At 42.0% G+C, this 15,239-nt stretch overlaps 1 protein-coding gene across 3 annotated transcripts in view; it reads right to left on the reverse strand.

Moving 5' to 3' along the window:
- The window catches only part of LOC138957937 (serine-rich adhesin for platelets-like), a 55,613-nt gene that overhangs the window by 26,067 nt on the left and 14,307 nt on the right, over nt 1–15,239 (reverse strand). For all 3 annotated transcript variants that reach the window (XM_070328974.1, XM_070328961.1, XM_070328967.1), the window contains 8 exons: nt 13,965–14,061; nt 10,776–10,935; nt 9,945–10,090; nt 8,806–8,906; nt 7,974–8,126; nt 5,071–7,827; nt 4,015–4,122; nt 1,633–1,947 (listed from right to left, as the gene is read on the reverse strand). In XM_070328974.1, the coding sequence (XP_070185075.1) occupies nt 1,633–1,947; nt 4,015–4,122; nt 5,071–7,827; nt 7,974–8,126; nt 8,806–8,906; nt 9,945–10,090; nt 10,776–10,935; nt 13,965–14,058 (3,834 nt within the window). In that variant the 5' untranslated portion in view covers nt 14,059–14,061. The remainder of the gene's footprint in view (nt 1–1,632; nt 1,948–4,014; nt 4,123–5,070; nt 7,828–7,973; nt 8,127–8,805; nt 8,907–9,944; nt 10,091–10,775; nt 10,936–13,964; nt 14,062–15,239) is intronic.

Genomic DNA, 15,239 nt, shown 5'->3' on the forward strand with positions numbered 1-15,239 from the left:
AAACAAATGTTCACAAACAAATGTTTGTTTCTGATGACAAGGCCAACAAAACAGGGTCAGTAACGTGTGCTTTGTTCAGGAGTCAAGTTTGTTTGTTTTTTACCCAGGCACCGGGCAGAATTCGTGCAAGTTGTGTCCCCTGGATTTTGGAGTACAGTAGCTTTCCTTGAAAAGTCTGCAAAATTGAGTTTTACCATTATAAATTACATTTCTTTTTTGTCTGAGTTATAACTTCCTTGTAAAAGCCAGATGCTTAGAGGTATTTTTGAAAGGGTGAGAGCGATGTTTGAACAATAGCAGAGCCTGCTTCTCCAAAATCATGTGACCTTAGCTTCAGCCAGGGAACCCAATTTTTGTTTTGTCTGAGCAAGTGTTGGCTTTTTCTTTTGTTCTTCATTCCTATTTTTTAATGTGAGTTGCATGAGCCTCAAGACCGGCACGGTGGCCTAGTGGTAAGGCGTCCGCCCTGTGATCGGGAGGTCGTGGGTTCGAATCCCGGCCGGGTCATACCTAAGACTTTAAAATTGGCAATCTAGTGGCTGCTCCGCCTGGCGTCTGGCATTATGGGGTTAGTGCTAGGACTGGTTGGTCCGGTGTCAGAATAATGTGACTGGGTGAGACATGAAGCCTGTGCTGCGACTTCTGTCTTGTGTGTGGCGCACGTTAAATGTCAAAGCAGCACCGCCTTGATATGGCCCTTCGTAGTCGGCTGGGCGTTAAGCAAACAAACAAACAAATGTGCCTCAAGACTACTGTGTGCCGTGAACTTTGTTAACTAGGCAAGGAACTTTGGAAAGTAGTTTGGCAACTGGAGTATTTGCGTGCAGTCCAGTTAATTGACAGGTTCAGAATGTGTTTGTTCGCATGCTTTCACTTTTTATATCTGTGTGTGTCTGTGTCTGTGTCTGTGTCTGTGTGTGTGTGTGTGTGTGTGTTTGTGTGTGTGTGTGTGTGTGTGTGTGTGTGTGTGTGTGTGTGTGTGTTTGTGTGTGTGTGCTAATTTTTTTTCATGCTTTTTTTTTAAGAAGTTTGTCTTTGATTTGAAACAATAACAAAAAAAATAATAACTAGGTTGAAAGAAAGGTTTAGACAAAGGACACAAGAAATAACAGAGTTGCCTCCCTTGTCCTACCACCCCTTGTAACTTCTGAAAGAAAAAAATGCCTATTGATTCACAGCTTGAAATAACTAAACTGGTTTAAAGTAAGTTTTACTTACGAAGTTTTAAAAGGGTCCAATGTACCCCAAGCAAACAACACCAGAGAGCAGTGATTCCATGTTTTGGGGATATATAAAGAAGTGATCGAGAAATGTGTACGGTCCATTACCTATTGATGGAAGAGAAGAACTCCACTTACAAATTGCCTTGCCGAGTATGGTTGTGTTGAAGTGTGAGCAAACGTTCACCAAAAGTTGAACACTTTGAGCACTGGTTTGCAAAATCCTGATGACTAAAATAGTTACACTAAGTGGGCGATCACTTTCTAAACTTCTCTTCGCACACATTCAGTTCTAGTTGCCTGAGGCAAGTGGGCGACCATCTTGCTCATGACTATGAATCTGGCCAAAATAATAGATATAAAAATAAGGTTTGTTTCTGATGACAGGCATAGGAAAAAGTACACGCCTTACCTTGACTAAGTCCACCAAGATGACCTGTGGATCGAGGCTGGGCTGAACCAGAGCTTCCGTCCAGTGCGACAGGCCCAGGTAAGAGAGAGGCAGCGCTTGACCTCTCTCATCTCCTTCACCAGCCTCTGTTGCCCCGCTGCCAGGGGACTCTTGACCACTGGCTTTTTCCAGTTCATCGGGGATGGAAACACAAAAATCCTGGGGCTGCTCAAACCCAAAATCTGTGTAGTCAATCTCCTCGTCATCTACAGGTGGGGTGGGATCCACCTCTGCTTGATCCTTCTTCCTGGATCTCTTCCTGATGGAGGCACCCGTCTGTGACAACAACAACAAACATTGCACCTATTATCACCCGCTCGAGCTCCCACATGTAGAAACACCTGCAATACACAATCGTGGGAAATTATATAAACAAAAAAATACGTCCACACTATTTTCATTAGTCAAAAGGGCTTGACATTTTGCCATTTTAACTAATTTAAAGTCTGTGGAAGAGCATACATGTTCAGGTATCACAAGGTGAAAATGCAGAAATTGTCACTATGTGAAATTCTGAAATAAACATTTCTTTCTTTCTTTATTTGGTGTTTAACGTCGTTTTCAACCACGAAGGTTATATCGCGACGAGGGAAAGGGGGGAGATGGGATAGGGGAAAGGGGGGGGAGATGGGATAGAGCCACTTGTTAAGTGTTTCTTGTTCACAAAAGCACTAATCAAAAAATTGCTCCAGGGGCTTGCAACGTAGTACAATATATGACCTTACTGGGAGAATGCAAGTTTCCAGTACAAAGGACTAAACATTTCTTACATACTGCTTGACTAAAATCTTTACAAACATTGACTATATTCTATACAAGAACCACTCAACAAGGGTAAAAGGAGAAACAGAATCCGTTAGTCGCCTCTTACGACATGCGGGGGGCAGAGAAATAAGGATGTGGAAAAGAAGACTTTTGGTAAGTGAAATAAAGGTGATGGATCCAGTCAGGTAGAAATAAGACAACAAGAAAAGAATTGGAAAACTGCAGGGAATAGTAGGGAGAGTTTTCTTGGAAGGAAATATAGGTGAAAGGACTGGTAAGGCAGAAATAAGACAAAAGAAGAGAAGAAACAGAACCGTTAGTCGCCTCTTACGACATGCTGGGTAGCATCGGGTAAATTCTTTCTAGTCCCAACCAATATGGGACTCCCCCTAACCCGCGGGGGGTTGAAATAAACATCCTAACCAATAAATAACTTGCACACACACTGTAGATTATACTAAAGAAACTAGTATGAGTGTACATGAAGCAAGTGTCTGTTCAGTACCAGTCCTAGCTGACTTTTCCACTCACGCTGTAAACAGTATACATGTTTTTATTTATTATCAAGTATGAGTAAACTTTGCCCAAAATGTATAAGATTTTTTGTTTTGTTTTCAACAACAGAATATTCTGATTTTCAGACCAAGAAGCTTTACAAAAAATCCATATTTTTTGTTTAACTGCTGTCGCATAAAAGGGAATGTGACAGTTTTTATTTATTCTGTTACATGGGCAGTCATTTTTGAGTGACTTTCTCAGCACTGTATTGGCGTTTATTTGCTCTTGCGCGTTGTGTGTGAATTAGATATGTTTTACATGCACAACAATCTTGGTGCATGCAGCTGACACACAGGCAGTACAGGTAATAATTAGTCAACTTGCAGACATCATCTGATCAGGACTGTGAGTGTGATATAAAAATATTTTTCATAAATGGAGAAAATTGGGTTAGCACATGCTCAGCAATTCATTGTTTCCGTGCTTACTGAGCTAGAAATGTATACTTATATTTTGCTGTTTGGGACACATTCTCAGACACATAAAAATAAGCAATATTGTCAAGGGAGACAATAATTAAATGCAGTGTCTCAAAGCGAGTTCCTCCCCTTCACCTACAGCACCGAGTATGCTAAAAATCTGCCTTAAGACAAACTGACAAAAATAACAATTCAGACTAGAGAGTGTGGTAGGAGAGAGAGAGAGAGAGAGAGAGAGAGAGAGAGAGAGAGAGAGAGAGAGAGAGAGAGAGAGAGAGAGAAAGAGAGAGAGAGAAAGAGAGAGAGAGAATGGTCTGGAATTTGTTATGGGTGAAACTCCATCAGTTCTACAAACAAAATGGAGCTTTTCATTGTATTACATGGTGTTTCAATGCTGAATGAATTTCATACTATGACAACAGAAATGTTTATACACATGATCAACTTACTTTACCAAGTATCAATTTCAGTGCAAGTTAGTATCAATCATCAACACCTACTGCACCTTGAGGGAGGACAATCACCATTATCATAAAGCTGACCTTTCACTTGCCTCATTGTATGACTATGTAAAGCGAAAAAACAGTTAATATTCACTCACATTCCTTTTCTTTTTAGCCTTGCCCTTTTCAGTTGCCTGAACTTTCCGCCCCGCACCGCCTTTCTTTTTGTCAGCAGCTTTTTGTCCACTCTGTTTTGCTTTGTTAGCCTGCAGCATGCAAGAGTTATTCCTCTATTTTTAATACACGGTTTTCATAAAGCATGGGCGTCCAGGAAGACCCTGCTCAAAGCACTGTAATCAAGGTTAAAAGAAAAGGAGTAACAACAATATTAGCAATGCTATTGCATACAAACACACACAAACACACAATTAAGTCAAGTTACTTTTTTTCTTATCTTTCTTTCTTTCTTTATTTGGTGTTTAACGTCGTTTTCGACCACGAAGGTTATATCGCGACGGGGAAAGGGGGGGGGAGATGGGATAGAGCCACGTGTTAATTGTTTCTTGTTCACAAAAGCACCAATCAAAAAATTGCTCCAGGGGCTTGCAACGTAGTACAATATATTACCTTACTGGGAGAATGCAAGTTTCAAACACAAAGGACTCAACATTTCTTACATACTGCTCGACCAAAATCCTTACAAACACCGACCATATTCTATACAAGAAACACTTAACAAGGGTAAAAGGAGAAACAGAATCCGTTAGTCGCCTCCCACGACATGCTGGGGAGCATCGGGTAAATTCTTCCCCCTAACTTGCGGGGTTTTTTTTTCTTATCAAAAAACCATTTACTTGACATGACACAGCAATATTCCTCAATATTGTAAAATTGTGGGTGGGGTGCATCATAAATTAAAAGAACATTTCAAGAGTACATCTTGAAACAAAAATAAGAAAGGACTTGTCCAATACTTGAAAACTTGCAGGGCAACATTCGTGTGCTAAAAATACATGTTACTAGTGTTTACCTTTGCAGAACATTCAAACTACAAAAACAACGTACAATGTTATGTATTAATTTTACACACACATGCACATTAGCACACACACACAATTTCAAACACAAAACTGTTCATACACACACACACTCAACACGCATGCATGCACACACACAATCAAAGAAATATAACTGAAACATCTAAGTTTGTCTACCTGGCCCTTCTTCTTCCTCCCCTTGCAGTCCCCCAACTCAGGTAGAGGGTCAGGGGTGGGGTTCTTTCCCAGGCCCTCCACCTGAATGCTCTTGCCAGGACGCAGTCCTTTGGACAGCCTAAGCAGTGCAAAATATTCATCATTAGAGTGCAACACATTTTTCCCTCCACGCTTGCCCTTGGCCTTTCCTTTCTTGCCTGGCTGCCCTGCGCTGCTCAGTCTGTCGGGGGTGCTTTCTTTTGAGTTGGAAGATATTGTAGAAAACATGCTTGAAGTCCGTGCAGAGGAATCCGAACATGGGGAGCCATTCCTGCTTTTCCTTGAGGAAGAATCAGAACACGGCGACACAGTTCTGCTTTTCCTCTGGGATAAATCAGAACACGGCGACGCATTTCTGCTTTTTCTCAGGAATAAATCAGAACACGGTGACACATTTCTGCTTCTTCTGCTGTCTTCTGTGCTTGATAGCGCTGGACTTTCTCTCAAACCTTTTGCTATGCGCATCAAACGAGCTTTGTCTTCTTCATTTTCACACACTGTGGTCAACTGCTCTTCCAGCAGCGCCGGCGACAAAAGCAATTTTGAGACAATTTTGTCCTTTTTCTCTGGTGGTGTGTTTTGTGATGATGAATCAGATGTTTCTCCACTTGGTGAAATCTGCACATGCAAATCAGTGAGAGACGCTGTTGCTGCAGAACTGCCAGGGTTCTGCTGTTCAGATTCCGATCTTTTGGTTTCAGAGTTTTGACTTTCGCCTTGGTCCTCTTCTCCCCTATCCCCTTTGGCTGCTACACTTGTTTCTGAAGTGCTTTCTCCTGCAGTTTCTTGAGAATGAGTTTCATCCAGCCAAAGGGCATTCTGACTGTCTGGGTCCTCTGGCGTGTCGGAGAACAAAACCTGGTGACACGTGTAGCTAGACATGGACGACGAGTTGACCTGTGATTGACCCTGCCTTGGGTCTCTGTTCTTCGCACCTGCTGGAGTCTGGTGTTCTAGCCTTGTCGCTGTAGTTCCTTTGTGGTCCACTTCCATTCTAGCATGCAGTTTTTGATTTCCACAAGTTTCAGTTCTTCTTTCATCCTGTGGTTCTACCACTGATGCGACACTTGCAGCTTGCCGCGGGTCAGATAGGCCAGTGTTGGCAGTATTATTGTTAATAAAGCTTGGTTGATGATAAGGATTTCTAAACGCAGCCTGCTGCCTGTGATCTCTGCGAACCTGCTGAAAATTGACAGAAAAATGATGACCTGCTGGGGGGCGAGCAGAGTGGTCACTGCCACCAGCAACAGCACTGGTAGCGTCATTTGCTACAGATACTTGTTCAGGAGCTGCCATTGTTGTTTTTGTGGCCTCTGGCCTGCGGGGATGCAGTGCACCAAAGCTCGAAGCTGCAGCACTGTCCATCTGCCTGTGTGAATGATTTTCTGTTGTCTGTGCATTGGCCGCTGACCTTCCAAGTACTTCAGAGTTGGCTGAGGATTCTGCTGTTACTAATGAAACGGTTATATTAGCCCCCACACTGCCTGCAAGAGAATTTATCTCTGCATTTTCCTTGGCTTCAGTACTAGCCTGTGCCTGTGCCGCCTTCTTTTTCAAATAGTCTTGATATGACAGTGTCTTCTTTTTCTTACCATCTGCCTCTGCTGCTGGTGGCGGCGGCTCAGATGATGGCTTTTTTAGAGCGGATTTCATAGGTGTGCGATTTAACGATGGAACATGAGGTAACATTCCCATCTGGTTACCAGGTTCACATAGGGATGCCAGGTCTTTGTCACTCAACAAACTTGAGCCCACGCTGAGTCCTCTCTCAAACAAATGCCTGTTGAAAGCTTTTTCCTGCTCAAACGATCTCCGACCTCTGGTAAGCCTTGGGTCTAAAATGTGTTTTGACTGGCCACTATGAGTATGACTGCTCGGCCCATTCTGAACTGGTATATTTTCATTGTCATTCCCATTCCAAGTGAGCCCCCACGAGTCCATGGGATCTGACTCAACCTGAGACTGTGACGGACCCTGCTGAGGCTGTGCAGAAGTTGGTACAGAAGCCAACCCCCATAGTCTATTCACTGTGGCCATCATTTTCTGAGCAGGGTTACTGCAATTTTCCTGCTCGCTGCTATCCACACCTGCAGTGACCCCATCCCCCTGCCCACCTGATAGCTGTCTCTGCCTGGGGTCTTTGGCAGCATCACCAGAGGCAGAAGGAAGACTCTCGCCCAGTTCAGCAGCGTCAAACCCACTGTCACAAAGCCTTAGTTCCTGCACGCTGAGAGGTGCAGCATGATAGGGAGGCTTGGTAGGTGAGACAAGACTGGGTGAGGGTGCTTCTGGCTCCATGGGAACGGACACAAGATTGCTCCTTGTTTGCCATGCTCCTCGCTCAGTGTCGGAAGCACGATTGGCTGACCCCACTGGATGAGAAAAAATGTCTCTGCCATGAGGGGAAGAAAAAGACTCCGCATCACTGGGGGTTAAAGGGGGAGAGGGAAGGTGCGGTTGAGGGATGGCTGGGTTTCCAAAGCCAGGTGATTCTACTGTGGATGTTCTGAAAGGTTCCACAGGAGGAGCCCTTCTGAAGGCGTCTCCGCTTGGCCTGAGGGCAGAAGTCCATCCGGCGCTAGCTGCAGAGGTCAAGAAGCTCTTCTGGGTTTTGTCAGCAACACTGATGTCCTTGCCATACTCTATGACGGCATAGGGCAGGCACTGACGGGGATACTCTGCTGGCTCTGCATCGTCTGTATATTCGTACAGGTACATCTGCAACAAAATATTTTTCATGCTTAATTTGTTTTTGTTACTGTACACTGAAGTAACAGTAGCTTTAACTAATTGTACTTCTATTATTTGAAGTAGAAAAGGAACAGGTTTGGGAAACAACTCAAGTCAAGTGCGAGTGGCCCTACCTGTGACTTATTGCAGGTGGCCCCCACCGAGTCTTCGGCCCGCGGAGCTGACTGGCTGACATGAGCGTCATAGTTTGGAGTGGGCTCACGGGGAGTTCCCATGAAGCTTCCTGCGTCCGACGGAGGCACCGGCTTGGTGCGCCCCTGTAGAACCTGTATGACAAAGGGAAGTAAGGGCTCAAAATACATACATGTGTAATAAAGTGGGTGGCACTCGGCCTCATTTGGTTAAGATTCCATAGAACCTGTAATCATACCAAATTCTTAGCTGATGAGATCTGATTTGGACAGGTGCTGGTGATATAACCGCTCCAGGTTAGTGTCAAAGGGTTATCTTCTCTTTGCTTGACATCAATTGCTTGCTGTCCAGGCAGTCTTTGAGTGCATGCATTGATGGGTGTTCATGTATGTGTTGCTTGCTTTCTCTCTCTCTCATACGCACACACAGTGTATTACATACTCTAAACATCAAACACACACACACATATATACACAGTGCATTACATACTCACACAGTGCATCACGCACACATTACATTACAGGCTCACACACACATATACACAGTGCATTACATACTCACACAGTCACACACATATACACAGTGCATTACATACTCACACAGTGCATCACACACACATTACATTACAGGCTCTCACACACACACAAACACAAAGCCAAAAAGCTGCGGATAAGCTTCTTACACCAAAGTCTTTCTTTATTTGGTGTTTAACGTCGTTTTCAACTGTTCAAGGTTATATCGCGACGGTTACACCAAAGTGTAATACACTATTCTCATAAGATACAGACAGAAGAGCTGTCAAAAGTCAAATACCTTGCACACCAAGATGTCAACAGATCTCTGGTCTGTATGTGATACAGACAACAGAGCCACATCCAGATACCTGAACAGGTACACACCTTGGCGAGGATCACCTGCAAAGATTGAAAATACTTGTAAAAATGATCATTTCAATACTAAAAGTTACACTCAAATACTTTTCTAATAGGTAGTGTATGTCTCCTAATCTTTTCCTTCTGGGTTGATGGGGTGCACCTCCCACATACACTCTTGTTTTTGCACGAGTGGGTTTTTACTTATACATGTATGACCATTTTGACCCTGCCAATTAGACAGCTGTTTTCTGGGAATACAATTACATGCTGAGTTCAGTAGAACACCCCTTTTCAGCCCCCAAATTTAAGACTCCTCCCCTTTAAAACCTCTGTAAACTTGCCCCCATTTTATGACTCCCTCCTTTTTAAGACCTGATTTTCTCAGATTCTTAAAAGGGGGGTTCCACTGTATATAGAATATATTGTTGGTGCCCCTTAATGATTGTTCAAGTGCACACTGCATGCTATGCTCACCTGCACTCTTGATCTTTTTGATTTTGGGACTCCCTCCATTCTAACTTATTTAATACCCTGTTTTCAGACTTTTTTTATAACCTTTGCAAATATACCCCCATTGGAAAACTCCCTCCTTTTAATTAATACCCGATTTTCGCAGATTTTCGTAGGTCTTAAAAGTGGGGTTCCACTGTATTTTTGCATTTCTGAATCTTTACATGCGTACTTGGTCAATCTTTGTCATGCACACAATTCAAAACTACTTCAATGTTTGTGTTACAGTACACATAATAAACCACTTTTCTTTTTCTTCTTTCTCTACCTGCAGCCTGTAAAATCCATTATGTCCATGAAGCCATTCTAAAACCTCTCCAAGAAATCATGTCCGCTATGTTAACCATGTAGTCATTATTGCCAACCTATACAAATATGGGTTGTAATTTTAAAGTCATATTTTTGCACGATGGGATTGTATTTTCTGTTTTCTTTTTTCCCCAAAAGCCTTCCTGCTATTTGAGACTACGCTTCAAAGCAATGAACACTGTCCTTTCCAACAATCAGAAATGGTTTACTTATGGCGTATATCCATTTTAATTATATTTTTGGTTCACAATATATTACCCAGACAGCCATTTTGATTTCGGTTAACTCGAAGTCCTTCTCTGGCAATCTTGATAGTAATCCCTCGGTCCTTGCAGACAAGGAATCCAAGCACTTCTTGCGGCAGGCGTCCCCCACCCTGTTCTTTCAGTTCACCTCGCTTCTCTCTGCAAAATCATGAACGAGTCAATATCAAGCTCAACCAGACATTTATTTTCAAACAAAAAGATTAAAACGCTTTCAACAGAGCAAGTCGAGCATTTTTTATTGCTATATAAATATTTTACCAGGAAACATCAGTGTGTGCATAAAAGTTCTGAACGCTCAAATGTACAAAATATACATCTCTGGAGTAGACAACACAAACATACCGCATTTAAACTAACAACAGGCATGAAAACTGAAAAAAAAAAAATACTGAAAACAAAATTCGAAGGCGCGTAGCGCCAAGTTTCGCAGGCGCATAGCGCCAAGTTTCGCAGGCGCGAAGCGCCAAGACTTCTAGGGGGGTCCGGGAGCATGCCCCCCCGGAAAAAAAATTTTCAAGGGTGCAATTTGGTGCAATCTGGGGCTATCTGAGCCTTAAAATTGGATTCAAACATGGCCCCAAAACTATTTTACTATAACTATGACTAGGGAAAAAAAAATAAAATTAAAAAATTAAAAAAAATTTAAAAATAAAAAATAAAAAAAAGGAAAAATACGGAAAATAAAAAAAAATACGGTTTATTTTTTTCAAAAATACGGAAAATACGGAGAATTTTCATGCCTGTAACAACTACAGATTTCAACACACGAAATCCAACACAAAATGCTCTTCACGTTTACACACTTATATCCCTGTGAAAATACCTGTATCTTTTTTCCAAGGCAGGTGAAGGGTTCACCGTGTAGATGATGTTCTCCTTCCATTGTTTTCTTGACTTCCGATCTGGATCAAAACAAGTGTTATCGACCTCTCTCGTCAGCTGCAACGCTTCTCTGTCTTTTGATGACACGTAGTTGAGCAACACTGTGAAAAAAGGGAAAATTTCATTCATAATTCAGTCAAAGATACAATGAAATCAAAGAGCGTTGAGTGCTTTATCCCAGGACCAACTCCCCCCCCCCCCCCCCCTGTAGAATCATATCACCGTTTCCCATAGCTACCTTCCTTGAGTGAATGTTGTTACTCTGTTGCCTTGCGGTAGATCTATTTTACACATCCTTCATATCAAAAGTGATCTTCAGTTTGGCTTCATATTAGTTGGAAGATTATAGTTGTAACAATGTGCAATGTTCTCCATCACTATTTGTTCTGCACTCTTCTCTCTCTCCAGCCTGGGTTGGTTTTCATCTGGATTTATCATGATAAATGTGCATAAAATCTTGAGTCTGGCTTGTCACTTATCTGTGTCAATCTTGCATTTGTGTAAACATTTTTCAGCTTGAAGTGAAGCAGTGAGTGTGACCTTGTGTCTTCAAGGTCACATGCTGTCATCCAAGAAAAGAGCCAACTAGCATCAAAACTAGCATCCAGTAAAATTAACTTTTTAGTCTCGGCTAGAACAATACCGTTAACGTTCCGATGTTCAAAAAGTGTGCCAGATGTCCAAGGTCATTACTGGTATTTTGAGCTCGTTACAGCGCAGAGCTGCTCTTTGCCCTCAATCTTTGGTCACTGACGAAACCTTTTTGTTCTGATGCATTGTTCTGACCCCTGGCAGGTCAACCCGTCCCATAGCCATCTAAGGTCTGTAGGTGAACATTCTTTTTCTGTAGCCATGACATTTTGACCAATACTTTTGTTCAACCCTTGGTACAATCGTCCTGCGAGTCTGGGAACAACACTGACAGTGTGCGACAGTGGAACCCCCTTTCAAGACCCCCCAATTTAAGACTCCCTCCCTTTAACACTTTCGCGACGGGAGGTGACTAAATTAGTAACAGCGCTGACACGCCCACGGACGGGAAGTGACTATTTTAGTAACAGACATACAAGGTACACGACTCGTGATTGCTTCCCGGTTTTTGAAGCTTGCAATAAATTGAGTTGTTTCCCTTGATACACGTGACTTGCTCTCCGCCATGTGCAAATTAGAGAAGATTTGAGTGGTTTTTTTTAACAAAAAAAATGAATCAAAGGCGAGCCTTGTCACGGGAGGAGATTCTCCGGATGTTGGATCTTGAGGATCCTGTAGATCATGATTCCGACGTGTTGTTTTCGCCTCAAGAAAGCGATAATAGCAGTGATATTGAGGAAGAAACAGTCCTGTTGTTGCTAGTATGAGTCGGCAAACTACACGTGGTAGGGTGGTACTGCATGGATCTTCGAATTGTGTAGTTGCAAGGGGGGCGTGGCAGCACTGATAACAATGGATGGCTGGAGCCTGCTAATCCTTTTGGAAATGTTCATAAGTGTACAGTTGGGACTTTGTTGTGAAAATGTGACTTATATTCAATATGGATTACCTAGACATCATTTGGTGAGTGTCACAGTTTTGTTTCATTTGAGTCAGGATGCTGTGAGTGAATGCGGGATTTGCTTGTTTTTTTCTTTGTACTGTCTCCTTATTTCTGTGTAGAATTTTAACAATATTACAGCTAATTCATAGGTTTTACACCTTGTTTGGTTAGGCCAAAAAAAAAAATGTGTCTGTTTCTGGTCACCCGACCGACCCTAAATTTCGGCGCCGACCCTAAACTTTTTTTTTCCAAACTCAACAATTTTTTATTTTTTTTGGTGGTAAAGGACAGGGTGAGAAAATGAACAACAAAAACGTGTGAAAACGAAAGTCCGCTGACGATTTGTAAATGTGTTGAGTGTCTTGTCTCTATGTATAGTGAATCCAGTCTCTTTGCGCGATTTTTAAAGTTAGTTTTATTGGTCTACATTTGGGGTTAAAAAAAAAAAAAAAAAATAATCCCGACCTACCGACCCTAGATTTTTTAGCCATGTTACCAGAAACAGACAATTTTTTTTTTTTGGCCTTATAAAATTATTTATAATACTTTCTGTTAAAAAATAACTTTTAAAAAAGCAGTGGAAAAGAAAACACACAAAAAGTTAAAAAACACAAATTATCCCCCTTTCACCCCCCTTTGCTAAAACAAATCGCGTGACAAACTTATAAATAGCACGACTGAACTGGGCATCCATTTTTGAATTAGTACACAAAATTTGGTGGTGATTGGACTTAATTCAAGCTTGCTAGACAGATTTCTTTACAGTTACTGTTTTTTGGGAAGTTTCTTGGTGGCAAGCTTGGGCAGGCAGGACGTTAACGCCGTGGCAATGCTAGTCACAATAGTGTTAAGACCCTGTTTTCTTAGACCCACTGTTCATAAACCAGGCATGGGAATTGAAAATTGTAAAAAAGGCGGAAAATTTATAACTGAAGACGCGAAGCGTCAAGTCGACGGCGCGAAGCGCCTAGCCTTACTAGGGGGGTCCGGGGGCATGCCCCCCCGGAAATTTTTTTTTCTCCATAGAACCCAGATGGTGCAATCTGGTGTCATCTGAGCTCCAAGTTTGCCATTAAATTCTGTTTTTAGAATCAGAGTTTTTAGTACAAAAATGTACCAATTTTTGCTTTTTTGAAGGAAAAAAATATATACATGTATTATAATTATGGTTTAAGTTTGTTAAAGAATTGATCTGTTGAGACAAACAGGAAAATGTAACTTGTAACACAATCTGTGCAATCTGGTTTACTTTCAAACATAAAAGTTCAATTACTGAGGCGGGCGGTAGCAGTGCGTGAACAAAGTACGGAAAGTTTTCGCGGGCTTTTGCGCAAAGGCCAAAGTAACCGGTGCTTTTTTTGTGTGCCTCCCCCCTTTATTTTTTCGGCGGACACTTTTGCATTTTCGGCGGAACAAAAAAAAAATGACAATTCCCATGCCTGATAAACCTCTGCAAATTTACCTCCATTTTATGACTCCCTCCTTTGTAAGACCTAATTTTCTGATTTTGGATCTTAATTTTGGATTCCCTTTTATATATTTTTGTTTCAGTGCCCCTTAATGATGATGTAAGTGCACACTGCATGTTATGCTCACCTGTACTCTTGACCTTTTTGATTTTGGGTATACTCTTGAGTGCCGCTGCTGATGACAAAAGCCTGAAATCATCTGCCTGTTTCTTCTTGGCCATGACCTGAAACACCACAAGAAACATTCCATATGCACTGACAGTTTGTAAATCCACAGGTAGGCTGTTTAATTACACAGTTGTAGCAATTCATTTTGCAAGAAACATTCCATATGCACTGGCAGTTTGCACCATGTCTGTAAATCCACAGGTAGGCTGTTTAATTACACTATTGTAGCAACTCATATTTGCAAGAAACATTCCATATGCACTGGCTGTTTGCACCATGTCTGTGAATGCAGAGGTAAGCTATTCAAACGTCATCGGATCACGCTTTGGAATACACAGTCCGAATGATGTGGGTCATGTACGACCCATGGTTTAAAAGAAGGATTCAATGTCAAAAGTATGGATTGGGTCGTACACAACCCATGCCATCCGAATAGGGATAAACATCGTAAATTCCTTCTTTAAATCCATATGGGTCGCCCACGACCCACATCATCAAGGCTGCAATGTTCAAATTGCCTGATTGTTAATTTGTTTGTTTACAAAGATAATCCTCCAGAAAGTAGTCGAGGGGAGGGTCCCATGGTGTTTGAGGATTACGTGAAGTCTTAACCAAAAACTCCCAATAGTTTCAGAGATGCAGGCACTTTTGTGATGCTCTGGGTCATCTACGACCCAGGAAGCATGGTGAAGCATGGTGAAGGTTAATTACATGATAATGTTGTAGCCCCTCTCAACTGCGTTCAGTCATCTCAAGGCAGTGAGCGATAAACACAAAACTTTTTCTTCACATATTTTGAAAAGTTTACATGCAATCTTCTGTTGGGAAACATTGGTCAGAAAGAGAAAAGACATCCACATTAGTGTGCGTGTGTATGTGTGGAAGGATGTCAATTACACTCATCCCTACAAAAGCCTCCCTGTACTTCAGGTATTTTAAGTATCAACTTTATAAATGAACAAGTCGCGTAAGGCGAAAATGCAACATTTATTCAAGCTCAGTCGAACTCACAGAAAGAAACTAAACGCATTGCATTTTTTCCGCAAGACCGTACACTCGTAGCATTGTCTGTCCACCGCTCATGGCAAAGGCAGTGAAATTAACAATCCAGAAAAGCGCGGTAGCGGTTGCGCTGAGGAGGATAGCACGCTTTTTTATATCTCTATTCTTTTTAACTCTCTGAACGTGTTTTTAATCCAAACATATCATATCTATATGTTAGTGGAATCAGGAA

This window comes from Littorina saxatilis, linkage group LG2 (genome assembly GCF_037325665.1).
Source record: "Littorina saxatilis isolate snail1 linkage group LG2, US_GU_Lsax_2.0, whole genome shotgun sequence".
NCBI lineage: Eukaryota > Metazoa > Mollusca > Gastropoda > Littorinimorpha > Littorinidae > Littorina > Littorina saxatilis.